This window comes from Aythya fuligula, chromosome 19 (genome assembly GCF_009819795.1).
Source record: "Aythya fuligula isolate bAytFul2 chromosome 19, bAytFul2.pri, whole genome shotgun sequence".
Classification (NCBI taxonomy): Eukaryota; Metazoa; Chordata; class Aves; order Anseriformes; family Anatidae; genus Aythya; species Aythya fuligula.
The window spans coordinates 3,387,247-3,398,217 of record NC_045577.1 but is presented as its reverse complement, the minus strand read 5'-3'; the positions used below and the strand labels follow the sequence as shown (position 1 = coordinate 3,398,217).

Sequence of the window (10,971 nt, the reverse complement as noted above, 5' to 3'; positions counted from 1 at the left end):
CGTTTTCTTCTGCAGAAACAACTTTTTGGAACTGATAATGAATGAAGTTGAAGCCTTGGGCTGCAGAGAGGATCGCTTGCATTCAAACCTCTATTCTCTGTCACTGAGAAATATGCCAGGCCCTTCTGCATAGCACAGCTCAGTCGGCATCACACGTGATGATACCCCCAGTGATCGTTCCTAATTCGAGTGCTACAACAGCAAACCCTTTGTTCCTCTCATATGACAGAAACATCTAGAGATCTCAAGGATGCAGATTCCTCTTAATTCTTTTTTTTTTCTTAAAAAAAAAAAAAAAAAAACAAAAACAAAAAACAAAAACACAGATTTTCAGGGGTATTCCAGAGACTTCATGCAAGACAAATTTTAAAATTACTGTTTTGCATGAGTGGTTTCTGTGTAGGGTGTGATTTGGGGGCGTTACAAGTAGGAATTCACAGATCTCACAAAGGGCACAGGAAGAGAAGCAAGCCTTTATCCTTGCAAACCGTACAGAATCAGGTAGTGAAAGAACCGTTTACATGGAAGAGTAAAAGCTTACAATCTGTCAAGCGCAGCATCTTTTCTGTCTTAGGAAGGATGCCTTTGCCAGTGTCGTGGATTCCTCCAGTTCCCTCAGCACTGGGCTTACGGGATTCTATCGCAGGAAAAATTAAGAGTCACTTAAAATCTATTATCCAGTGTCTCACTCAGAGAAAACACTTTGGATGACGTGGATGAATGGAGGAAGACAGCCTGAAGCAAAAGCTGCTCAGACCTACTGTATCTGATATGGCCATAACACTAGCCAAGAAAGCAGCTTGCTTTTACAGTAACCTGCTCTGAGCACGGCTCTCCCCTAAAAGAAGCCTGTTCAGCCCATTCTTCAGTTCAGTCACAGAGCTTCTCCTTTCCAGCAGCATCCAAGATCCCTTCCTTTTACCTGTCCCCATCCTTCTAAGTATCACATTCAGACTTGTGCATAGCTGGATCCTTTTTGCTCGCTGAGACTTAGGACTATAAACAGGACAGTCTCTGTACCTGCGCGTCAGTCCATTAGGTGTGACCAGCCCGTTCAACTCTTTAAAAAATACAAGGTCATTCCTTCTGAAGCTTTATCCATGCAAGTACTTCAGAAAGGCAGCTGAAGCTGGCATCAGACTGCAACTTCAGCTTTTTGAATGACTTCTTCCATGCGCTGGTACCAAGGCTGAATCTTGGTGTGAACCATCATGTCGTCAAAGGCTTCCAGCCCTTCCATGACTCGGAGGACCCCATATACTGCCTGTGCCAGAGGATGAAGATTAGAACAACACTGAGAAAGTCAGTGGTGGAAAAAAGCTTTGGGTAACAATGAGAGTGCCTCGATAGCCTAGACAGTAAGGCCTCTTTATCTGCTCTGCCATCTAGTCCGCAACTCTGATTAGTAAGGAAGACTGAGTGGGCAGAAAGGTAGTAAGAAAGCGCATGCTTTTTCCATGAGGAAATAGTAAGTAAACACAAGAATCTACATGCAGTTATGGGGCAACAGTTAATCCCATCTCAGCAGCAAGCCCTGGTAGAAAATGCTTCACTTGCATTCCAGGGAGAACTGCTGATGCAGGGAATGAATCATGCTCCACTCTCTGCTGCCTGCAGAGACACCCCAGCAGCACTGAATGTAATAAAACCTGTGCAGGTGTGAGGCTCTGTTCAGTGGTCACTAGTCAGAGCAGTGTTCAGGTTGTAACCTGCTTTTATCACGCTTCCACAAGATCTGTAACATCCACCTGCAGAAGGGTACTGCAGGCTCTGTCTTAAGGAATGTTTCTCTAGAGGAAAACAACAAATGTCCTATTTTAACACAAGTATTCTAAGTCCCTTTCACGTGGGAATTGTGTTACTGCACAAAGGACATATGTCTCACATCCTTCGCCTTCTCTGCCTATGTTAGTATTCACCATTTCACGTGGATCAGACACCAACTTGCAATATAGGTCACTACAGATAGAGGAATTAACCCCTTACCAAGTCCGCAAGGTTCGGCTGGTTTCCGCCCATGAACAGTCGATGTTTGCCGATGGCTTTTACCCACTCGTCAACTGCTTCGTACAAGTCTTGTCGGACATCGTCTCGAAGGTTATGTCTAAATAAAGAAAAGAACCAGCCTGAAGACACTAGTATCTTTCTTTCTTTAACCTTTCATCGTTTCTAATCTTACGGGCTGGAGAATTAGGAAGGTATTTTAAGGTGAAGGGAACAGCCAGTGAATAAACAGTAGATGAGTAGAGAGGTTCAGTACCGCTGGGTAAAGAAGTACGGCTATTACTCGCACCGCATGAAACGGTTTGGTTTAAAATACTGAGCTTCTGCCCTTTGATCTCTGGAGTTCATAGCTGAGACAAGTAAGGAGCTATTCTTGTGTACTTGGCGTTCAGTGGTACCAACCTTTTCTTCAGTCTCTTGCTAATGAAGAACATGGCAATGGCCCCCATGTACTTGGCAAAGAAACCTTCCACGGTGCCAAACTTCCCCTCACGGACGATGTAATCAAAAGATGCGAAGGCTTCCCTTGGGGTACGGTAGACATTGGGGGAGATGAGGTGAACAAGCCAATCATCGGCCCATTTTCTCCACTTCATTTCTTCCCTGCAGGCATTCAAAAGAGATTTTTCAGTGAATAAGGTAGAGATTGCAGGGCTACAGGAGGCAGATAGAATCACGGTGACATTAGCCAGAGTTTGTACCAAGGACAAGTAACGTCAAAATCCCACCCAGCCGTGTGCTCTGGTGACCTCTCTGAAATGCACTCAGAAGCATTAACTTTGGCAAGGCTCCTTCAGTCTCAATCTAAAATTAAGACTAAAGATAGAGCACTAGTTCCTCCTCCCAATACGAGAACTAAAGCAGAACATACAGCCTTGAGAAACGAGCACTCCACAGCATTCCTCTGTGACATTGAGGAAAGGCCAAGAAGGAAACTGGAAGCAACTGAAGGCTAGTGTGACCACAATGGGGGGGAACTAGACCTTCTGACAACATAGTTTCAAATTAGGCAAAATACACATCGAAACACCACAGCTACCAAGGTTTTAAACATCAAGGGGGTGCTAAAAGGAATAATCAGTACCCACAGGACTTGATGTATGCACCACCCCTGAGGATATCTAGGAGTAGTAGGCTGTAAGCTGACTTGGAGGACCCAGAAACTTAAAAGCACTTACACTCTCACTTCTTTGACAGGATAGACTCGCTTTGTCTCCTTCTCATCCAGCATGAGCCAGTATTTATTCCCATACTCAAATACCTCCTTGCCTTGATCAGTCACAGTTTTCATAGGAGGATAAAAGGACACAATCTCTTCTAAGCTATTCCTCCTGTGGACAGAAACATAGTTCACACCTGATTTGGCTGCTACAAGAACGGGCAAGAGCAAAGAAGAAATCAAAAGATTCAACCTATTAGTCTAAAGGTAAGTGCATGAGCTTTCCAATTTGAAACTAGCTGGAACAGCTACTTTCTAATAACCATTATCAGCATACATTACTTTTCTGTGCCAGACTGGAAGTTTTTGCAGACATAGAGTTTCTTACAGTTGTCAAATGTTTTTAGTATGGATCCAAAGGACACAGGTACAGCAATTTCACTCTAGATGGTATGGCTAAATGTAAGCTCAGTTCCAGAACTACCTCTAGTCCACATTTAAGCAGGTTTTATGCAAAGAGAATTTCACAGGTGAAAAAGGAGTAGTTCTGAAAGGCAGATGTGTGTCACTGCACACATATCCCAACACATACATGCATCATTCACTCCATCACAGCCAAGTCAACTGGCCAAACATCCATAGCTGCAGAGGCTAAGGTCAGCAAGAACTAACAACTGACTCAAAGAGTCTTCTAAATCTCCAGTTTTCTAGAGATAGTCACATTCAACTCTTCCCCCATCCCATTTTCTTACTTGGAAATGAGATAGGTCTTTATTGCACTGATGATCACTGAAGAGTCATTCAATTGCTGAAAAACAGAATTAAGACAAACTTTTAAAAAGAATTGGTGAAACCTAAATGGAAATCCTTCAAAACCTTTTGCCCTGCATGCTGAGGTCCCAAGTTAGTACCACAGTCCCTTTTTCCCTTCATGCATTTCCACTGGCCACCCTGCAAGTCTAAAGCCCTACACACGGATCTCTGCAGTGATCATTTGAGTATCATTTCAAATTTGTCCTTCACTGTGACAAGAGACCACCTAAGGGCCAGGTACTCAGGCAATACTAGCAGGTTTTGGATTTAGGCTCTTTGCAGCAAATAGAAAAGCAATGCTCACATTAAAAAAGCCACAGATAGTCAAATTGTCAGTAATCTTGAGATCTCATAAGATACAAGCCATTCTTTTTACTTCTGGAAAAAAAAAGGTGTCCTCCTTTAGGGCTGAAAGAATCCAGACATGTACTGGATTACAGAGTCGCTACACAAAACAACACACTTTGGAAGACAGACTTAAACTCTAGTAAGACCAGGGCAGAGGATACCACAAAACAACAAACAAATCTTAAGCTCTTGAGAGAATAAAATATGATTTGAAGATTATACTGCATGTGGCAAAGCACAGAGAGATAAAAACCTCCAAACCACTGCTTATGGGGAAATCAAGCTTTCAGCACGGTAAGACTTACCAGAGTGCTTCCAGCATTGGCTAGCAGGATAGGCACCTTTCTGTAGGAAGAGAATTTGATTTCTTTCCTCATTATCGGGTTCACTTCCACAATTTCATAGGGCAGTCCATGATAATCAAGAAAAGCTCGGACTTTACTGCAGAAAGGGCACGTTTTATATTGGTAGAGTGTAAGCTGCAGGTCCCCTGTAGGCAGCTGGGGAAGGAAGAGACCACAAGCTTTCATTTTCCATTAAATAGAAACATTATTTAACCCTTATTTTTGTTATAGTCTTAGTCATTGACATTGAATTTCAACTTCTGGTAATTAAAATCTTTCTGCTAACAGATGCTTTCTTCAAATGACATCACAAATCACCTGCTATAGGGACTAAATACCCCTTTTTCTAAACATCTGCTTAACCTGTTGAAAACTCCTACTCACAGGCAAGAAAAAGAAGTTAGATCCAGACAGCTTACTGCTCTGCACAAAACTCTGTAACTGAGGAAAATCACAATTGTATTTAATGGTCTTTAAAAAAAAAAAAAAAAAAAAAAAGAAGCCTTTTCAATTCAATTCCTCCCCTGCCCAACAATCTCTGTGGAGGGCACAGCATAGGAAGAACAAAAAGACTTTGCTGTTGATCACACTACAGCAAGGGGTGGCGGTACTATACCACAACTGATTATAGAAACACAGAGGTAAAATCTGCCGGAACATAAAGATTTTAGGCATGCATTGGCCTAACTTCAGTGTCCTGGGATTAACCAACCTGTGCTCAACTCCGAGAGGAGAGCCCAGGGTGGCACTGCCAGCAAAGCATCGCAGCAGGGAGGGTTCCCAACGCTGCTGGTACTTCAGCAACCTGACACGTGCTGGCCGGCAGTCATACATTATAAAACAAACGCAGCCATCTCGCTCTGCTGCTTATTTGCAACCCATTTGGTTACACAACCCTCCGTGGGTGCTGGCGAAAAGCAACAATTATCTAACAGAGAATGCAGCTTCACAAGCCGCGAGCTCTCAGTTCTGACAGGCACTTTGTACAACCACTCGAGAAGAGTGCGGCTGTTAAAAATATTTACACAATTTTAAGCGGTTTCCTGACTGAAAACTGAGCAAAAGCGGCCGTGTGGTCCTCAGAGACGGCAGAACCCGCTCCGCGCCCCCCTGAAGGTGTCTCCCCCGGGCCTCAGGAGGCTTCCCACCGCCAGGCCCTGGCCTTGGGGGAGGCGAGGAGGCAAAGGAAGGAAGGGGACAAAGGGGATAAAGCCTCGGGGCCGGCCTTGAGGCCAGGCAGCGCGGCGGAGGGGAGGCGAGACCCGTCTGAGGCACCGAGCGGGCCCGGCGGCGCGTTACCTCAGCGGCCGAGTGCTCCCGCAGGCGGTGCTGGGCCGCCAGGTAGAGACCGGTGCCGCCACCCAGGGCGAAGGCAGCACTCAAGAGCAAGCGGCGACCACCACCGCCGCCGCCACCTCCCGCCGCAGCGCCGTAGGCTCGGCACGGGGCCCGCAGCCGCCAAGGGGACAGCAGCAGGGCCGCCCGCCAGGCCCGGCCGGCAGCCGCCATCTTGCGGGCACGGCGCGCAGGGGCGGGGGGCTGCGAGCGGCCGCCCCGCGGCGCCTCCCCGCCCACAAAATGGCGGCCGCCGCGCTGAGGTAAAAGGGAGGAGAAAAAGGAACCAGGTTCAAAGCCGCCCCAAGCGGGCGTGGGGGGTTTGTGTGAGTGCTGAGGGAGTTGCTGGTGGTACAGCGACGCGGCCCGGCGTCCTAGCGGTAATTATTTAATCCGGGCTCGCTGAGAAGACGCCAAATTATAAGGTGGAAGTGAAATACTGTGTTCTCTGAGGGCATGTTCTGCCTGGCGGGGTTGCTGTCTGTGACCTGCAGGTACCCGCAGTGTAAACGCAACGCTTTACATTGCGGGTCATCCCGTTTTCCATTACAGTCACAGTATTCATTATATTAACGTGCAGTTCCCCTGCCTAGGGCACAGCACGGGGCCCAGCTTGGCATGGGTGCCTCTACAGAAAGGAAAAGAGCCGGTTGTGATGTCAAATGAGGACACAACCTTATATTTCTTCTTCACCCCAGATACCCACTTAATTACAGAGTCTTCGAACTGGGCTTGAGCTGTTTAACTTAATGCTCTAATTCCGAGTTATTTCCATCCCAGTGACATCTCTCCCGGGGACGAAAAATTTCTCCAGTGATTAGATTTCCTGAGGCTGCATGAAGTATGACGGATAGCGTGTCAAGGACAAGGAAAGACAAAGCGAGCTCGTGCTTTTGGGGCAGAGGAGATGCAAAGGTGACCCGGGGCTGGTGTGAACCGCCCAGCAGCCACGCAGAACTGGTGACAGGAGCAGGGTGCACAGCTGCAGCGGGGAGCTCAGCAGCACTGGCATCTGTCTGCTGCAGCCACGGCACTGTGAGACGCTCTGTCTGCAGGAGGTGCAGGCCTGATCACACAAATAATAAGTTTTCTTGGGGGAAAAAAATCACGGGATGGCGATGGTGGTCCCAGAGACCAACTTTATTTTGCGTTCAAATGCACTTTGCGGTGGTTATGGATTGGAAGACGAGGGAGCGAAGACACTGCAAGGCGAGGCAACAGCTTCACGCTGGAAGTTCATTTGGGGAAAACACCCAGGGAAAAAAGCACAAAAACCGCACAGGGCATGCGGGAGGAGACCTCCCCGCTGGGTGCCCGCCCCGTCCACCCCACCCGGCCCGCACAACGCTAACCACAAACTTTACCCGGCTCCCGGCGTGACGCGGGGGGAACGCAGCGCTCCCATTGGCCGCCGGCCGCCCCGCCCCCGGGCATGGCACCGCGGCGATGGCGGGACCCAACGCGGAGCCGCCCGCACCGCTGGGCCCCCCGGGGCGGGACGGCGAGGACGGGGCTGGGGACGGGGACGGGGACGGGGACGGGGACGGCTTCGGGGAGGAAGGTGAGGAGGAGGAGGAGGAGGAGGGAGGAGGAAGCCTTTCAAGGGCACGTTGCCACTGTTGAAAATGGTGAAGAGCTGAGTGTCGCTCTCCCAGACAAGGGGTACAAGCTGGGATATGGGAGGTGCTGCTGAAATGTGGGAAGAAAATTCCTCACGGTGGGGGTGACGGGGCTCTGGGACAGGAGTCCCAAAGGGGCTGTGGGGTCTCCTGCTCTGGAGACATTCAGAACCCAACCTGGACGTGTTCCTGCGTGACCTGATTGAGGTGATCCCGCTCCGGCAGATGGGACGAGATGATCTATCGAGGTCCTTTCCAATCCCTGATACTCTGATTCCCAAAAGACCCTTTGGTTTCCAGATGAGACCTACATCGGTGAACCTCGTAGTTGTGGCTGGGTCTCTCCTGCACTGACAGGGGGTCGTTTCTGAGCTGTGATACCCCAAGAGTTGTCACCGCTCTGCATCATCCCCCAGTGATTTGTGAGTAGATGTGGTGGAGACAGTCACCAAATCTGATCCGCGTCCAGCCTCTCCATTAAGTGTTCTGCTGGTTTATCACCACTGGGGTTTTGTGTGCTGTAGCTGGTCATAAAGATCTGTAGATATTTCCTGGTTCAGTTGTGCTGAGGCTGTGGATCACTTCTGTGACCTTAAATAGGGAACGTGGTTGGTTTTGGGTAACTGTTCCTGTTATAATGCACAGCAGGAAACAACGTGAATAGCCGTACTCCTGGTCAACACCTTCATTAGAGGAGGTGGCTAATTTTCCTTAAACAAAGCTTGCAACTAGCAGAAGTCAATCAAATAAAATGTTTTTACTTTTTTTTTCCCACTTCCAAGAGCAGTACAACTTAAATGGCCTTTTCTAAAGCTCTAGGCACTGAGAGTAATTAGGTTCCTGCTGTGATTACAGCCTTCTTGCCCAAGCTGGTGAATAATGTTAGTTGTCAGAACGAGCTGTTATATCTGCTCGGCATCTTGTTAATTGGAACACGGAGCACCACGCGCAGATCAAATCCTGCATTGAGCTCAGGAGCTCTTTTACTCAGGGACATTTGGGGGCCTGGGGCCAGCAGCGCCATGGGGTGCTGATGCAGAGTCCCACTGCCCTGTGTTCACCACCCTAAACACACCCCGAGCTGCAGTGTGGGCTCTCCCTGGCATCACCCCTCTGCCTCCCAGGAACACCCAGCGTCCTGCTGGCACTGGCAGCGCCTGAGCTTGCTGTGCTGGGCTCCGGGCACCCTACCTGTACGAGTGCCTGGGCTCAGCAGCTGAGTGGGGCAAAGCTGGGCTCGTGAGGCTGGGGGATTTCAGCACGGCTTCACCTTCATCCCTAGGAGCTTGCCTCCCCTTCTCTGTATCCCTCGTTGGCTCAGAGCACCGCTCCAGCTAGGCGCTGCGTGGGTCATGCTTGGCTCTGGTGCTCTCCCAGCTGCTCAGAGAGAAGAGCCAGCGCCAGGCGGTGAGCTGTGAGCTCGTCCCACCCACGCAGGCCTCCTTCCCTGCGCCCTGCCCACGATCCTCACAAACCTCACCCCCCTGGGTCGCAGCTTGCCGCCTGCCTCCCTGCGTTCACTCAGCCTGTGCAGTTTCAGGAAGGAACAAAACCAGTGCTCCCCGGGGGCCCCTGCAAGCCAGGGTTTCAGCCAGTGCTAAACTGGCAGTTCCTAAGTAATGTGTCAGCAGAGGTTTTATCTCAGCTGGTTTTCCAGTTTGGCTTTTGGGTGTTCTCTAGGACTGTGTGAGTAGTGCTTGGCACAATCCGAAAGCAAGGGTTTCATGGCAGCAGCACAGGCTGTCAGCTGATGAGCGCTGTTCATATGCATCACTGTGAAATGCCACTGTACCGAAACTAACGCTTTTGCACTTGAAACAAATGTTTTAAATAAGAAACTAACAAGAAACCCATCTATTAGGATTACTTTGAATTAGTTTGGATTTAACTCAAATTACCCAAAGCTTTAATGGGGTGTGAAAACGCTGTGGTTGGACATGGTGCTTCACACTTACCTCCCTTTGGAAAGGATGGTGGCACTACCAGCACCCCTGGGGCTCGGCCCTGCTCCTGCCGCTGCAGTGGCAGTGATGTTGTGGCAGTATGAACCCACCCAGGCCCTCCTGAGTCACATCCCAGCCTGGGAACCTTAGACAAGTAATTTACAGAACGTAAACACTTGGGCACACTGCCAGCGTGCCTGCATCCTCATCAGGAAAGATGAGCCCTAGGGCAGCTATAAAGGCTAACTCATCCTTGGGATTTATTTGGTCCCGTTGCAGTGTGGATCACCACATACTAGCAGGCAGCCTGGGCTCAGCTGTTTATGCACGAGATCAAAGGCTGCCAGCTATGCCCAGAACGGGTCTGGGCTGCTTACAGGTAACGTGCCTTTGATCTTGTTACCAGTTCTCCAGCTTCCCGTTGGTTTCATTTGACCAGTGAATTCAATACCTGGAGGATTCAGTTGCATCGTACTTGACCTACCCAGGGGCAGATAAGAACCAAAATGCTGTGGGCACGTTTTGCAAAAGCTTTTACTGCTTTCACCGACTGCAGCGACAACGTACTTGCATCGTTCAGTCTCTTATTTCCCTTCCTTTTAGAATATGCAGCAATAAACTCCATGCTGGACCAGATCAACTCCTGCTTGGATCACCTGGAGGAGAAGAATGATTATCTACACGCCTGCTTGAAGGAACTGCTGGAGTCCAACCGCCAGACCCGCCTGGAGTTCCAGCAGCAGAGCGAGCAGCAGAACATGGAAGCTGACATGCAGGGACCACAGCCTCCTGTCTAGTGGGCTGGCCCCACACTTTCCATCTCTAAGGACATTTACCGGTCACTGGTTTCACATAAAAGCTGAATAGATGAGGTTCCTTCTGCCCATTACTTGTTCCTTCCCGTGGTAGCGTCCTGCCATTCGCCTCCACCTTCTGTTTTCCTTTAGCTGGGTAACAGGTGCAGAAGCACGCGGGTGGGTGTAGGAGCGTGGTTCTTTTCTCCCCCCGGCACTGCCACTCGGTTAAAGCTGGTTGTAGGAAGCCTGATGCCATGCAGGTTGGTTGCAAGCAAGCTCTCGTCACAAAGAGGAAAAATGATCTCTGGTGTTTTGCGCTGTTGCATCCGAGCGAGGAACGTTATGGCTCTAGTCTCTTCCCTCACAGAGCACAGTAGGCAGGGGCTGTCCTGACTCCAGGCTCGCCCCTAGGGGTAATCTGGCACAGACAGGAGCCTTAGGCCATCTCCTGCCTTGAACTACAGCTTCACCATTATTCAGTGTAAGAAATATCGTCAGACACTCCCAGATAACTGCACTTTTCTATCCCCTTCCAAGCAGATAAGCTACTGGGGTGATGTTTTTGACTCTTAATTTAATTGGAAGCTGCCTAACTCCTTGAGCTGCCAT

At 49.2% G+C, this 10,971-nt stretch overlaps 2 protein-coding genes across 2 annotated transcripts; one reads left to right on the top strand and one right to left on the bottom strand.

The window, feature by feature from the left end:
* Positions 1–289: 289 nt before the first annotated feature.
* Positions 290–6,177, bottom strand: PTGES2 (prostaglandin E synthase 2). The gene is made up of 7 exons (XM_032200376.1): positions 5,968–6,177; positions 4,630–4,824; positions 3,916–3,971; positions 3,183–3,335; positions 2,407–2,607; positions 1,987–2,104; positions 290–1,264 (listed from the first exon to the last, which is right to left on the bottom strand). The coding sequence occupies exons 1-7, from the start codon at positions 6,175–6,177 to the stop codon at positions 1,136–1,138; spliced, it is 1,062 nt and encodes a 353-aa protein (XP_032056267.1). The 3' UTR covers positions 290–1,135.
* Positions 6,178–7,449: 1,272 nt separating this feature from the next.
* C19H9orf16 (chromosome 19 C9orf16 homolog) lies at positions 7,450–10,436 on the top strand. Its single transcript, XM_032200202.1, has 2 exons — positions 7,450–7,564; positions 10,169–10,436. The coding sequence occupies exons 1-2, from the start codon at positions 7,450–7,452 to the stop codon at positions 10,360–10,362; spliced, it is 309 nt and encodes a 102-aa protein (XP_032056093.1). The 3' UTR covers positions 10,363–10,436.
* The last annotated feature ends 535 nt before the right edge of the window (positions 10,437–10,971 follow it).

Coding starts and splice junctions, on each gene's coding strand:
- PTGES2 (XM_032200376.1), bottom strand. CDS start 6,177: ATGGCGGCTGCCGGCCGGGCCTGGCGGGCGGCCCTGCTGCTGTCCCCT. Junction 4,825..5,967: donor GGGAGCACTCGGCCGCTGAG/GTAACGCGCCGC, acceptor TTCCTTCCCCAG/CTGCCTACAGGGGACCTGCA. Junction 2,608..3,182: donor CCTGTCAAAGAAGTGAGAGT/GTAAGTGCTTTT, acceptor GAATGCCTGCAG/GGAAGAAATGAAGTGGAGAA.
- C19H9orf16 (XM_032200202.1), top strand. CDS start 7,450: ATGGCGGGACCCAACGCGGAGCCGCCCGCACCGCTGGGCCCCCCGGGG. Junction 7,565..10,168: donor GGACGGCTTCGGGGAGGAAG/GTGAGGAGGAGG, acceptor CCTTCCTTTTAG/AATATGCAGCAATAAACTCC.